Source organism: Sapajus apella, unplaced genomic scaffold, assembly GCF_009761245.1.
Source record: "Sapajus apella isolate SASKATOON/1434 unplaced genomic scaffold, GSC_monkey_1.0 scaffold134, whole genome shotgun sequence".
Classification (NCBI taxonomy): Eukaryota; Metazoa; Chordata; class Mammalia; order Primates; family Cebidae; genus Sapajus; species Sapajus apella.
In genome coordinates, this window is record NW_022437074.1 from 2,988,367 (window position 1) to 3,003,449 (window position 15,083).

The 15,083-nt window shown below is 38.2% G+C and overlaps 1 protein-coding gene across 4 annotated transcripts in view; it reads left to right on the top strand.

Annotated features, from left to right (window-relative positions):
- Positions 1-15,083, top strand: part of CCDC138 (coiled-coil domain containing 138) — an 83,388-nt gene that overhangs the window by 3,838 nt on the left and 64,467 nt on the right. For 3 of the 4 annotated variants that reach the window (XM_032263027.1, XM_032263029.1, XM_032263031.1), the window contains exons 4-6: positions 1,289-1,416; positions 3,878-4,047; positions 12,297-12,455. In XM_032263027.1, the coding sequence (XP_032118918.1) occupies positions 1,289-1,416; positions 3,878-4,047; positions 12,297-12,455 (457 nt within the window). The remainder of the gene's footprint in view (positions 1-1,288; positions 1,417-3,877; positions 4,048-12,296; positions 12,456-15,083) is intronic. The other variant, XM_032263028.1, reaches the window with a different exon arrangement.

Below are 15,083 nucleotides of genomic sequence, written 5' to 3' on the forward strand. Positions count from 1 at the left end.
AAAAAAAAAAAAAAAAAAAAAAAAAAAAAAAAAAAAAAAAAAGGAACTGTGGGCCAAGTGCTCATGCCTGTAATCCCAGCACTTTGAGGCCAAGGCAGGCGGATCACCTGAGGTCGGGAGTTCAAGACTGGCCTGACCAACATGGAGAAACCCATCTCTACTAAAAATACAAAATTAGCCACTGCTGGTGCATGCCTGTAATCCCAGCTATTCGGGAGGCTGAGGCAGGAGAATTGCTTAAACCGAGGAGGCAGAGGTTGCTGTGAGCCGAGATCGTGCCACTGCACTCCAGCCTGGGCGACAGAGTGAAACTCAGTCTCAAAATAATAAGTAAATAAGTAAGCAAGCATGGATAAAATAATGTAAAATATCTTATTTTTTGTTTGTTTGTTTGTAGGGGGTTGCGGTAGGCAGAGTCATGCTCTGTTGCCCAGGCTATGAGTGCAGTGGCGCAATTGTAACTCACTGTGGCCTCTAACTCCTGGGCTTAAATAATCCTCTCACCTCAGCTCCCTGAGTAGCTGGAACTACAGACATGCACCACTGCTCCTGGTTATTTTATTTTATTTTATTTATTTGTAGAGCTAGAATCTCACTGTGTTGCCCAGGCTGATGTTGAACTCCTGGCCTCAAGAGATTCTCCCACCTCAGCCTCCCAAACTGCTGAGATCACAGGCATAAGCCACCGTGCTTGTTCTGTCTTAATACTTTTTAACATTGATTGCATGTTGAAATGATAAACTTTTAGGTATAATATATTAAATAATATATATTTTTTAATTGTATTTTTTTAATGTTCTAGAAAATTTTAAATTAACTATATGACTTGCATTATATTGCTTTCGAACAACACTGTTCTAGAAATTAAACTCAGATTGTCTTTCTGGAGAGAACACCTGGGATTCTAGTTCTGCTCCACTTTCTACTAATTATGTCACCCATCAGTTATTTGACTTCTTTAGTTTTAGTTTCCTTATGTTAAACATTCATTCTTTTAGCTAGAACTACCTTATAGATAACACCAAATTATTGGAAATCAAAAGAAAGTGTTTGGCCGCTGTGGAGTAGACTACAGGTATATGTCATTTTAAATGTGTACAAAAAGATGCTTGTAGTGGATTACCAATGATCAAATAACTGTTACTTTTTACATGTTTACATTTTGCAATTTTAAAAATGTTTTTACATTTTTCCTCAGTTATGCTGTTAATATTTGAAAGGCAGTTTTATCTTTTTAAAATGGTATAGTAAACTTCTAGATTGCTGTAACACAACTGTTTTTTTAAAGCCTAGGTGATGAACTGGATTCTTTCCATGATTTGAAGAAACAGGAAAGAGAAGAAGAGTTAATTGAGAATGATCATAGAGTTAGTACCTCCAAAATAACCAAGCAGTCTTTTAAAGAAATAGAAAAAGGTAAAATAAATATTTTAGAACAACCAAGTAGTAACTTTGTCAAATAGAGTACATGAAGCTGAAGCTTCCCTCCAACTAATAACACTGGCCCAAGAGTTTGCATATTTCTGTGTTCTGAACTTCTGTAAGCCATGAGATAGGTACTGTGCTTATTATAAAACTAAAGGAGCAGAGAAAGTTAAACTTTATTATTTTCCAGGAATATTCCTATACCCTCAAAATTTATCAAAATAATAACTGAGTAAATGATTGTGCTAGTATTTGAGTAACTCCAATATTGGTTTTGAGAAAATACTCCAGATTATTTAAAGTATGGCTTTCTGGGCACTGAACTACTGGCAGTGTTCTGTGTATCTGGCTGCATTTCATAGTTTTGTCAGGATTTCAAGAAATGAGACAACCAGAAATGGCACCCTTCTGCCTCTGGGCTACGGGACTTTGAGTTGCCCTGCTGGCAATACAGGTGCACTCTTCTCCCTGGATTTTATGGTCTACACACAACATTCATTTCCCTCTTTCTCCTCTCCTTCTGGCTGCATTTCATAGTCTCCTTTGTCCCCTTATTCTCAGCATTTGAGGAAGATGAAAAATAATCTTCTGGACTTGTGCTTCCTGCTACATGGTCGATTTTCCTGGTGGAAAACATGGGATAAGCTATAAGAGAATGTTGATTGCATTCCATTAAAACTAATGGCAAAAACCACAATTACTTTTGCACCAACCTCATATTGGAAAGTAGACAAAATTAAGAAATGCTCAGGCCAGGGATTGGTAAGTGGGGAACCTAGACAGGCAAGTAGAGCACTGTGCATGTGCCTTTCGCTTTTGGGCTTTTGCTGAACTGAGCGAAGTGAAACTTTTCTTTTTAAAAAATTCATGCTACGTTTTATTTTTGCTTTTCCATTTTCTGTTCAAGATGGAGTATAAGATACCTCCACCTCCCTTTTAAAGTTGGGGCTCCCACAAGTCTAGTGCAAGTTAAAACCACTGAGCGAGAACATTTTATACTCTAATTGTTAGTAGAAAATAAATTCTGACAGTAAGTGTTGACAAGGATATCAAGCAAGAGGAACTCACTTATCTACTGCTGTTGGGAGAGTAAGCACTTTGGAAAACAGTTTGGCATCACTAGTAAAGTTGAATCTGCATATATAACCCTATGATCTAGCGATTTCACCCTCAGGAAACTTTTTTATTTATTTTAATATATATATTTTTTGAGATGGAGTTTTGCTCTTGTTGCCCAGGCTGGAGTGCAGTGGAGTGATCTCGGCTCACTGCAGTCTCTGCCTTCTGGTTTCAAGCAATTCTCCTGCTTCAGCCTCCCAGGTAGCTGGGATTATAGGTACCCGCCACCACGCCCCAGTAAATTTTTATATTTTTAGTAGAGATGGGGTTTCACCATGTTGGTTAGGCTGGTCTTGAACTCCTGACCTTGTGGTCCGCCCGCCTCGACCTCCTAAAGTTTTGGGATTACAATCATGAGCCACCGCACTCAGCTCCTCAGGAAACTCTTAAACTTGTGCACCAGAAACCATGTACAAGACTGTGTAGCATCTGTATAGCCAAAGCAGCTCAAATTTCTACCTATAGGAGGATACCATATATAGTGTTTGCAAAACAGGATAAACAGTGAAGATTTGTGAACCTGTTTAAAGGAAGATGTTATAGAAATTATGTTCATATAATTACATATAAAATATAAAAGCAGGCAAAAGAAACAAGGACTTTTAAAATTTAAGTAGTGGAGATTAAGCAGCATTTAATACTCATTTATGTTAGTGATAAATTTGATTTGGAGGAGAGAAGGGAATGTGTTTAGGGTTTTCCGAGGTAATTTCCCATTTCTTGGCTAGGTAATTAATGTCTTTTTATGTACTTTAAAATATTTTATTTTGAAATAATTTTAGACTTACAGAAAAGTTGCAAAGATAGTGAAAACTATTCCTGTATACGCTTCACTCAAATTTTCTGAATGTTATCACTTTACCATATTTGCTATATTATTATTTGCCCCTTTGAAACTTTTTTTTTTTTTTTTTTTTTTTTATTGAGACGGAGTCTTCGCTCTGTCACCAGGCTGGAGTGCAGTGGCGTGATCTCGGCTCATTGCAACTTCTGCCTGCCAAGTTCAAGAGATTCTCTTGCCTCAACCTCCTGAGTAGCTGGGACTACAGGCACATGGCACTATGCCCAGCTAATTTTTGTATTTTTAGTAGAGACAGGGCTTCGCCATGTTGGCCAGCATGATGTGGGTCTCCTGACCTTGTGATCCTCCCGCCTCGGCCTCCCAAAGTGCAAGGATTACAGGTGTGAACCACCATGCCCGGCCTGAAACTTTTTGATGTTATAATTTGTACTTAAAGCATCTCTTCCTAAAGGTTACTCTGAGAATATTTGAAACAATAAGTTAATAAAGCTTATAATTCAAATGTTATTTTCTTTGCACTTGCCCTGCCAGCTAATATGGCCTTATCAAGACCTCAGACTGAGTGTTGTAGTGATGCAAGTGACTCTCCTTTGAAACTTGTCAGCTGTCCAAAATCTAAAGCATCGGACAAGCAGAGTTTACTTCCACATCATGTCAGTCAGATATATGACGAATTATTTCAGATACATCTGAAACTGCAGGTAAGAACTACTGAATTGAGAATTCAGAAATATTTATGTTCTAAGAACCAAGCATTTACAAAATTTGAATATAATGTATTTCATTTTAATTACTTTAGGTAAGTGAGTCAAGACAAGGACAGAAGGGGACAAACTCAAATTATAGGAACTATTGAAGGGAAATATATGTTATGGCTGAGAGAAAATAGAGACCGTGGCATTTTTGTTTGTAGGTATGTGTTTCAGACTGTCTTATATTTTATGTTGATTCCTCTCTCGTCCTTACTTAAGCAATAAAATCTGATAAAGTATGCTTTTTGAAGTAGTTACTCTAGCTTTATTTTTTAAAATATATGTATATAAAGAGTCTTCTCGTCAACTCTCATCAAAATTGAACTATTAACATAGGCTTATTATCTGCCTTTGGTGTTTTTTGTTTCTAAAGTAAATTTTTTTTTTTTTTTTGCAATGGAATCTTGCACTGTTGCCCTGGCTGGAGTGCAGTGGTGCAATCTTGGCTCACTGTAGCCTCCAGCTCCTGGATTCCAGTTAGCCTTGGGAATAACTGGGATTACAGGTGCACACCACCACGCCCAGCTAATTTTTTGTATTTTTAGTAGAGATGGTGTTTTACCAATGTTGGCCGGGCTGGTCTTGAACTCCTGACCTCAGGTGATCTGTCCGCCTTGGCCTGCCAAAGTGCTGGGATTACAGGCATGAGCCTTCTCACCTGGCCAAAAGAGTGTAATCTATATATTAAACATCCACAAGAAGTAGAGAAGGAAGCAGAAGTGTATGTAATTCACAGTATCTGTTTGAAATTCTTCCCATTGGAAACACATGAAATAGTTAAGCATTTCTTTAAAACCAATATCTCATTTTGTCAAAATAATTCAGATTGTAATTACCATAGTACTTTAGAAAAAGATTATTTAGCCTAAAGACACCAGGAAAAGGTTAAGGAGAGACTTAACCTGGTCTTTGACTGAGAAAAAGAGTATTGGGAAGGGCATTCCAAGTATAAGGAGTTAGAAGTGAGATGCGTTCTGAAAAGCAGTGATTGTCTAATTGTGCATTTATTAGCCTGGCTGGAGGAAAGAAAATAATGAAGACTCAGGCTGGGTATTTTACAAGTGTTTAAGCAAAAGGAGTGGCAGAGTAAAAAGTGAGGTTTTAGGAACATTCCTTTGGTAACACTTTATAGGATAAAAAAGAATAGGCAAGATTGCAAGGATGTATCTGTCATTTGTAGTAAACATGATAAAGATATATTTAATAAGAAAAATTGAAGTACAATGTATTAACTGGTTTAATCAGTCTATAGTTTAATCTGACTTTAAAATTTACTTTGTTAAGTGCAGCCACTATGGAGGTTCCTTAAACTATAAATGGTAGTACCATATGATCTAGCAATCCCACTGCTGGGCATATACCCCCCAAAAAGAAAACAATGTGTCGAAGAGATATCTGTAAGTCCCATGTTCATTGCAGCTCCATTCATAATAACCAAAATATGGAATCAATCTAAGTGTCCATTGGCAGATAAAGAAAATGTGGTATCTATACATAATGGAATATTATCCAGCCATAAAAAGAATGAAATCCTATTTGTTTATAGCAGCATAGATAGAAATGGAGGTCATTCTATTAAGAGAAATAAGCCAGGCACAGAAGGACAGACATTGCATGTTCTCACTCATGTGTGGGGTGTGAACTAAAGAAGTGGATCTCATGGAAAAAGAGATGGAATGGTGGTTACCAGAGGCTGGGAGGGCAAGGGTAGCAGTGGTGAAGAGAGGTTAGCTAATGGGTTTAAAAATACAGTTACATAGGAGTAAATTTCAGTATTTACTAGTATAATAGGGAAATTATAGTTAATGATAATTTATCGTGTATTTTAAAGTAGCTAGAAAGGAAGATTTGTAATGTTTACAACGCAAAGAAAGAATAAATGTTTGAGGTAACAGATATTTCCCTACCTTGGTGGGGATGTTAAGTAGGCTGTTTGGACTTGACTTTGGAGCCTGTGAGAAAGATTTGAACAGTTGTAGGTTGGGAACAATTAGCATATACTTCGTAATTTTAGCCATTGAGTGGATATAATTAAGCAAAAAGTGTATAAGAAATGAGCCATTCCAAGATAGCTGAATAGGAACAGCTCTGGTCTGCAGCTCCCAGTGAGATCAATGCAGAAGACAGGTGATTTTTGCATTTCCAACTGAGGTAACTGACTCTTCTCATTGGGACTGGTTAGATAGTGGGTGCAGTGTACTGAGGGCAAACAGGAGCAGGGTGGGGCGCTGCCTCACCTGGGAAGTGCAAGGGGTTGGGGAACTCCCTTCCCTAACCAAGGGAAGCCCTGAGGGATTGTGCTCTGATTAATGGTGCATTCTGGCTCAGATACTTCACTTTTCCCATAGTCGTTGCAACTTGAAGACCAGGAGATTCCCTCCAGTATCTACACCACCAGGGCCCTGGATTTCAAGCACAAAACTGGGTGGCCATTTGCAGGGGTTGCAATCCTAGTCTCTGATAAAACCAACAAAGATGAAAAGAGGCAAAGAAGGATATTACATAATAGTAAAGGGATCAATGCAATAAGAAAGGCTAACTATCCTAAATATATATACACCCAGTACAGGAGCACCTAGATGCAAAGAGCAAGTTCTTAGAGACCCACAAAGAGACTTACACTCCCACACAATAATAGTGGGAGACTTTAACATCCCACTATCGATATTAAACAGGTCAACAAGACAAAAAATTAACAAGGATATTGAGGACTTGACTTCAGCTCTGGACCAAGCAGACCTAATAGACATCTACAGAATTCTCCACCCATAATTGATATAATATACATTCTTCTCAGTACCACATTGCATTTATTCTAAAATTGACCACATAATTGGAAGTAAAACACTCCTCAGCAGATGTAAAAGAACAGAAATCATAACTAACAATCATTCAGACCACAGTGCAATCAAATTAGAACTCAGGATTAGGAAATTCACCCAAAACTGCACAACCACGTGGTAACTGGAACAACCTGCTCCTGAATGGCTAGTGGGTAAATAATGAAATTAAGTCAGAAATAAATAAGTTATTTGAAACCAATGAGAATAAAGACACAACGTATCAGAATCTCTGGGACACAGCCAAAGCAGTGTTTAGAGGGAAATTTATAGCACTAAATGCCCACAAGAGAAAACAGAAAAGATCTAAAATTGACACTGTAACATCACAATTAAAAGAACTAGAGAAGTAAGAGCAAACAAATTCAAAAGCTAGCAGAAGACAAGGAATAACTAAGATCAGAGCAGAACTGAAGGAGATAAAAAAATAAAAAAACACTTAAAAAAAAAAAAAAAAAAAAAAAAGTGAATCCAGGAGCTGAGTTTTTCAAAAGATCAACAAAATAGACTGCTAGCCAAACTGATGAAGAAGAAAAAAGAGAAGAATCAAATAGACACAATAAAAAATGATAAAGGGGATATCACTGCTGATCCCACAGAAATACAAACTACCATCAGAGAATACTATAAACACCTCTATGCAAATAAACTAGAAAATCTAGAAGAAACGGATAAATTCCTGGACACATAACACCCTCCCAAGACTAAATCAGGAAGAAGCCGAATCCCTGAATAGACCAATAACAAGTTCTGAAATTGAGGCAGTAATTAATAGCCTGCCAACCAAAAAAAGTCCAGGACCAGACGGATTCACAGCTGAATTCTACCAGAGAACAAAAAGGAGCTGGTACCATTTCTTCTGAAACTGTTCCAAATGATACAAAAAGAGAGACTCCTTCCTAACTCATTTTATGAGGCCAACGTCATCCTGATACCAAACGTGGCAGAGACATAACTAAAAAAGAAAATTTCAGACCAGTCTCCCTGATTAACATTGATGTGAAAATCCTTAGTAAACTACTGGCAAACTGAATCTAGCAGCACATCAAAAAGCTTATCCATCATGATCAAGTTGGTTTCATCCATGGGATGCAAGGCTGGTTCAGCATATGCAAATCAATAAATGTAATTCATCACATAAACAATGACAAAACCACATGATTATCTTAGTAGATGCAGAAAAGGCCTTCGATAAAATTCAACACACCTTCATGCTAAAAACTCTCAATAAACCAGGTATTGATGGAACCTATCTAAAAATAATAAGAGCTATTTTTGACAAACCCACAGCCAATAACTGAATGAGCAAAAGCTGGAAGCATTCCTTTTGATAACCGGCACAAGACAAGGATGCCCTCTCTCACCACTCCTATTCAACATAGTGTTGGAAGTTCTGGCCAGGGCAATCAGGCAAGAGAAATAAATAAAGGGTATTCAAATAGGAAAAGAGGAAGTCCACTTATTTCTGTTTGCAGATGACATTATTGTATATTTAGAAAACCCTATCATCGTCTCAGCCCAAAATCATCTTAAGCTGATAAGTAACTTCAGCTAAGTCTCAGGATACAAAAATCATTGTGGAATAATCACAAGCATTGCTATATGCCAATAAAAGATAAACAGAGAGCCAAATCATGAGTGAACCCCCATTCACAGTTGCTACAAACAGAATATAATACCTAGGAATGCAACTTACAAGGGATGTGAAGGACCTTGTAAGGAGAACTACAAACAACTGCTCAAGGAAATAAGAGAGGACACAAACAGATGGAAAAACATTGCATGCTCATGGTTAGGTAGAATCAATATTGTGGAGGTGACCATACTTCCCAAAATAATTTATAGATTCAATGTTACACCCATCAAGCTACCATTGACTTTCTTCACAGAATTAGAAAAAACTATTTTAAATTTCATATGGAACCAAAAAAGCCTTTATAGCCAAGACAATCCTAAGCAAAAAGAACAAAGCTGGAGGCATCACGCTACCTAACTTCAAACAATACTACAAGGCTACAGTAACCAAAACAACATGGTACTGGTACCAAAACATATAGACCAATGGAACAGAACAGAGGCCTCAGAAATAATACCACACATCTACAACCATCTAATCTGTGATAGACCTAGGTAATACCATTTAGGACATAGGCATGGGCAAAGACTGCATGACTAAAACACCAAATGCAATGGCAACAAAAGCCAAAATTGATAAATGGGACCCAATTAAACTAGGAGTTTCTGCACAGCAAAAGTAACTATCATCAGAGTGAACAGGCAACCTACAGAATGGGAGAAGGTTTTTGGAATCTGTCCATCCGACAAAGGGCTAATATCCGGAATCTACAAAGAATTTAAGCAAATATACAAGAAAAAAACAACCGCATCAAAAAGTGGGCAAAGGATATGAACAGACTTTTTTCAAAAGAAGACATTTATGCGGCCAACAAATATGAAAAAAAGCTCATCATCACTGGTCATTAGAGAAATGCAAATCAAAACCACAGTGAGATACTGTCTCACACCAGTTAGAAAGGCGATCATTAAAAAGTCAGGGAACAACAGATGTTGGAGAGGATGTGGAGAAATAGGAACTCTTTTACACTGTTGGTGGGAGTGTAAATTAATTCAACCATTGTGGAAGACAGTGTGGTGATTCCTCAAGGATCTAGAACCAGAAATACCATTTGACCCAGCAATCTCATTTCTAGGTATATATCCAAAGGATTATAAATAATTCTACTGTAAAGATGCATGCATATGTTTATTGCGGCACTGTTCACAATAGCAAAGACTGGAAACCAGCCCAAATGAAGCCAATAGACTGGATGAAGAAAATGTGGCACATATACACAATGGAATACTATGCAGCCATAAAAAAGGATGAGTTGATGTCCTTTTCAGGGACATGGATGAAGCTGGAAACCATCATTCTCAGCAAACTAACATGACAACAGAAAACCGAACACTGTATGTTCTCACTCATAACTGAGAATTGAACAGCGAGAACACATGGACACAGGGAGGGGAGCATCACACACTGGGGACTATTGGTGGTTGGAGGGTTAAGGGAGGGATAGCATTAGGAGAAATACCTAATGTAGATGACAGGTTGATGGGTGCAGCAAACCATTATAACACACGTATACCTATGTAACAAACCTGCACATTCTGCACATGTATCTCAGAACTTAAAATATACATATATTTACACACACACACACATATGAGTATAAGTAATGAGAAGGAAAATGGCTCAAGACCAAATCCTGAGGAATATTAGTAATTAAATGACAAATTAAATGACAGTAGAGGAAGCAGAGCCTGCAAAGGAGCCTCAGAAGCCATGGCCAGAGATAGCAGTGGAAACTAGAAAAATGGTATTGTGGAAACCAGTGAAGGAGAGTATTTTAAGTTGGAGGGACCATAGCATAAAATGCTGTTGAGAGACTCAAAATAAGGACTGAAAAGTGACCTTTAGATTTAGTAATAGGTAAGTCATTTCAATAGAGGAATGTGGACTGAAGCCAGTCGGAAGTGAGTTGATGAATGATTCTGAAATGAGACCTCAACAAATGTAGATGGTTATAAAGGAGAAGAAATGAGTGTGTGGGGCTAAGAAAGCTTTTAGTTCAGATGAGGTGGGAGAGATTGAAAATAATAGAGGGGGCCAGGTGTGGTGGCTCACACCTGTAATCCCAACACTTTGGGAGGCCAAGGTGGGCAGATCACGAGGTCAGGAGATTGAGGCCATCCTGGCTAACATGGTGAAACTCTGTCTCTACTAAAAATACAAAAAAATTAGGTGGGCGTGGTGGCACATGCCTGTAACCCCAGCTACTCAAGAGGCTGAGGCAGGAGAATCTCTTGAACCTGGGAGGTGGAGAGGTTGCAGTGAGCTTAGATTGCACCATGGCGCTCCAGCCTGGGGGGCAGAGTGAGACTCTGTCTCAAAAGAAAATAGTAAGAGGGATAATCAGCTGTCTTCACAGGATGGCGTTAAGGCAGTGTTGTCCTGAGCCTGCCTTTTTAATGAGAGGGAAGGAGAAGCATGTGTATATGTATTTTATGACCAAGAGATTGATGTTTTCTTTTGCTGTTTTCTGTTTTTTTTTTTTTTTTTCTGTGAATTTAGACTATTTACAGAGAGTGGCATATAGGACATAATGTATTCCAAATTAATAAAATGGGGAAAGCTCAAAATAGACACTTTAGAGAATGAGGATTGGAGTGCTGGCTGTGAACATATAAAAAGATTTTTGGATTACATTAAGAATCTAGTACAGGACTGAGACCATGAATTCACAAAGGGGCCACTTTTCAGAGTGTGTGATTTTTTTTCCCCCACTCGTGCTGAGCTGAGTAGCATGGGGCCAGGAAAGGTGGTCAGTGCTTATCCAGGCCTTGGTCTTTCAGCCCAAGGTGATAAACAACAAGGTGAGGGAGTGGAGGACATAGGAAAAATAGTAGTTTATGATGTGGAAGTGGAGCATGGAATTGAAGCGGGCTTGTGAACTAAATCTGTGTAGTACGGATCTGTTGGGGTCACTACCTGTGGGGGTTTGTAGGACTCAGCGACGGATGAATAAAGTACACTGACACACAGATATTATGCTTTGCCAGTCCGGCTGAGGGTCTGTGGCTTCTTACAGACTCCCTGGAGAGTACTGTAAAGAGATAGTAGCCACTGGCCCCACCAGCCTGTGAGGCTCGCATTTATTTAGTAAAGTTTAATTAACAAAGGCTTGAGTCAACTCGACTAGAGTGAGAAGATTAAAGGACAGGTTCCAATGCCCAAAGCAAACACCATTAATGGGTAATAACGCTGGTCAACCTCCTCCCGAGAGGGCCATCTGGCTCAAAGGTTAGTTTTAAGCCCACATGAATAAACAAATTATTCAGATAAACTCCCCATATACCTTAGCTCTTTGCTTTTCTTATTAAGTAAACGTAAAGGGAGTTAGGCTGCTTTCAGCCGAAACTTCCACTGAAACTATGAAAAAACACTTAGGCCTTCCAAAAGGGTTTGAAACTATATTCTATAACTTTCTCTACTATTTTTTTCTTAATATTTTTGCCACCACCCTGAGTGAATTCCCACATTGATCCATTTTGGACCCCAAATTCTCTTGCATCATCACAATGGACTCTTATTAGTGTCACATCCTTTTATGTCAAGATAGAATTTCTATACAAGTTTACTTGGTATACTAGTCTGGATACTGTAATCCAGGTTGTCCTTAGTTACTCCCATATTCCTGAAAACCACTTGGTTAAACCACAGTGTCAGCCAATAGGAATATAATTTGCAGTATTTGTGACTTTTTAAGAGCATTACAATCTGGCATTTTGATACAGTGTGAAACTGCAGCACAACAGAAATTTGCTGAGGAACTTCAAAAGCGAGAACATTTTTTACTTGAAAGAGAACAACTGCTTTTCAGACATGAAAATGCCTTGAGTAAAATTAAAGGTGTCGAAGAAGAGGTTCTAACAAGATTTCAAATTATGAAAGAGGTAACTATATGGCTTTTGATTTTAGAGTGATATATTTCTTCTATTCACTAGTTATTAATATTTGCCACATTTGCTTATTTCTCCTTCCTCCTCTTTTCCACACCCACACATAGACACACACACACACACACACGCACGCACGCACGCACGCACGCACACTCTTTTTTTCTAAACTGTTTGAAAGCAGTTCGTAAAAATCACGGCTGTGTCCCTAAATACCTCAGTATGTATCTCCTAAGAATAAAGGCATTCTCCAGACCGTTAGCATATGAGGAAATTAATGCTAACTAAATAACTTATTTATAGTCCATATACTCTCTCAGTTGGTCTTCAATATGTCTTTTATTGTTTTTTGGGTTTTGTTTGTTTGATCAAGGAACTAGACAAGATTCATGCATTATATTTGGTTTTATATTTTTTTTTGGTTTCTTTGAATCTAAAGCACTCAACCTCATCATTTTTGTTTTCTGTGAGATTTTTCTTTGAAGCATTCAAGCTAGCAGTCTTATATTTCACATTGTGGATTTACCTGATTGCTTCCTAATGATAATATGCAGATAAAATATTTTTGGCAAGGATATTATATAGGTGGTATAATATACCTTGCTTCATTCATCCCAAGACATACATTACTGTATGTGTAACTTACCTGGAGCACAATTCATTGCCTGTTGTACATTTCTGTGAGTTTTGAAAAATGCATAGTTTTAAAATCACAACCATTGTCAAGATAAAGCCAGTTCCCTTACGCTTCTCTTGTAGCTATCCCTTTTCTCCAGCCTCAGTGCTTGGCAACCGCTGACCTATTTTCTGTCCTGGTACATCTCACTTTTCCAGAATGTCATGTTAATAGCATCATTTTATGATTTTTTGCTTTATCTTTGGTTTTCAGCAGCATTTTATTTACAGTGTTTCTTGACATACTTTTCTTTCATTTTATTCTGTTTGTGGTTAACTGAGCTTCTTGAATTTGGAAATTTCTGTATTTTGACAAATTTGGGGACTCTTCAGCCAATATTTCACCAATATTTTTTCCACTTTCTTTCTTCTTCCCTCCTGGATCTCTAGTGACTCGTTGTGCTTTTTGCCCACAGATTTCTGGGGCTCTGTTCCTTTTTTCCCATTATTTTCTTGGTATTCTCCAGATAGTTTCTTGATTCATCTTAAAGTTTATTATTTCTTTTTTAATCTTCATGTTGTTATTAAGTCCATCTAGTGAAATTTTCATTTCTCATATTTAAAAATTCTAAAATTTCAAGTTCTTTTAAAAATTTATGTTTGTTTTTCTCATAAGCATTTCTGTCTTTGTGTTTACATTTATGTATATTTACTTTTACCTCATGGAGCATAGTTTAAAACATCCATCTGTATCATCTCAAGATTGGGATCTGTTAATTTTCTTTTTTTTTGAGGCTTACTTTCTTTGGTTCTTTTTACGTTCGGTGATTTTTATGGTATACTCAAGACCTTCCGGTTATCATGTTTAGGTTTTGGGTTCTGTTGTTGCCCTCTGGAGAATATTGTTGATTTTAAAGCATTCAGCCCAATTAGATTTAGACCTCAGTTTTTTGTTTTGTTTTGTTTTGTTTTTTCAGATGGTCTCACTTTGTCACCCAGGCTGGAGTGCAGTGGTGCAGTCTCAGCTCACTGCAATCTCTGCCTCCTGGCTTCAAGCAATTCTTCTGCCTCAGCCTCCCAAGTAGCTGGGATTACAGGTGCCCACCACCATGCTCAGCTAATTTTTGTGTTTTTAATAGAGACAGAGTTTTACCATGTTGGTCAGGCTGGTCTTGAACTCCTGACCTCAAACAATCCACCTGCCCTGGCCTCCCAAAGTGCTGGAATCACAGGCGTGAGCCACCTTGCCTGGCCAGGCCTCAGTTTTTTTCTCACCTCCTCTGGGCAGTGGTTCTTATCTCAGTTAAGCTTTCAAAGCCTTTGCAGTGTTGCTATGGAGTTGTATTGTGCCTGTGCCTCTTAAAGGTTAGTGTGAAACTTGGGTAACAGTTTAAAATCCTAATGCATTTCTCAGAGCTTTTGCTGTGCTGCTCTGGGTCTTTTTTGTGCAGGTCAGAGGCATTGAAATGTTAGCCAGGACTTAGGTAGTATTTTTAAACTGAGCTCCATTCTGCAAGCATTGCCTCTACTGCTTTTTGTCTGTCCTATGGGTCCTTCTTTCTGATTTTCCTGCCAGGAAGACTGGTTTTCTTTTAGTCTTTAGTGAAATTTTTTTAGAGCTTTAGTGAAAATTAAAAAATTATTAAAAAAATTTTAGAGATGGAGTCTTGCTGTGTTGCCCAGGCTGTAGTGCAGTGGCTATTCACAGACGTCATCATAGCTCACCATACCCTCAAGTTGTCTTCCTCCCTCAGCCTCCTGAGTGGCTGGGACTGCAGATGTGCACCACTGTGCCCAGCTAGTTGAAGTTTTTGTTCTGCTTCTCCATGTCTGGGACCCACCCTGGGGCAAAATGTTGAGAGAAGACGAAAAACAAGAATGAGGAAGCTTTATCCTTGAGGGTTACTTCTCCAAGTTTTCTCTCCCAGCACAATGTCCTCCCCTTTTTTCTTTTCACAGTTGTCAGGTAGTTGTTTTGCGTTTTATTTAGGCCTTTTAGCTGTATTCAGT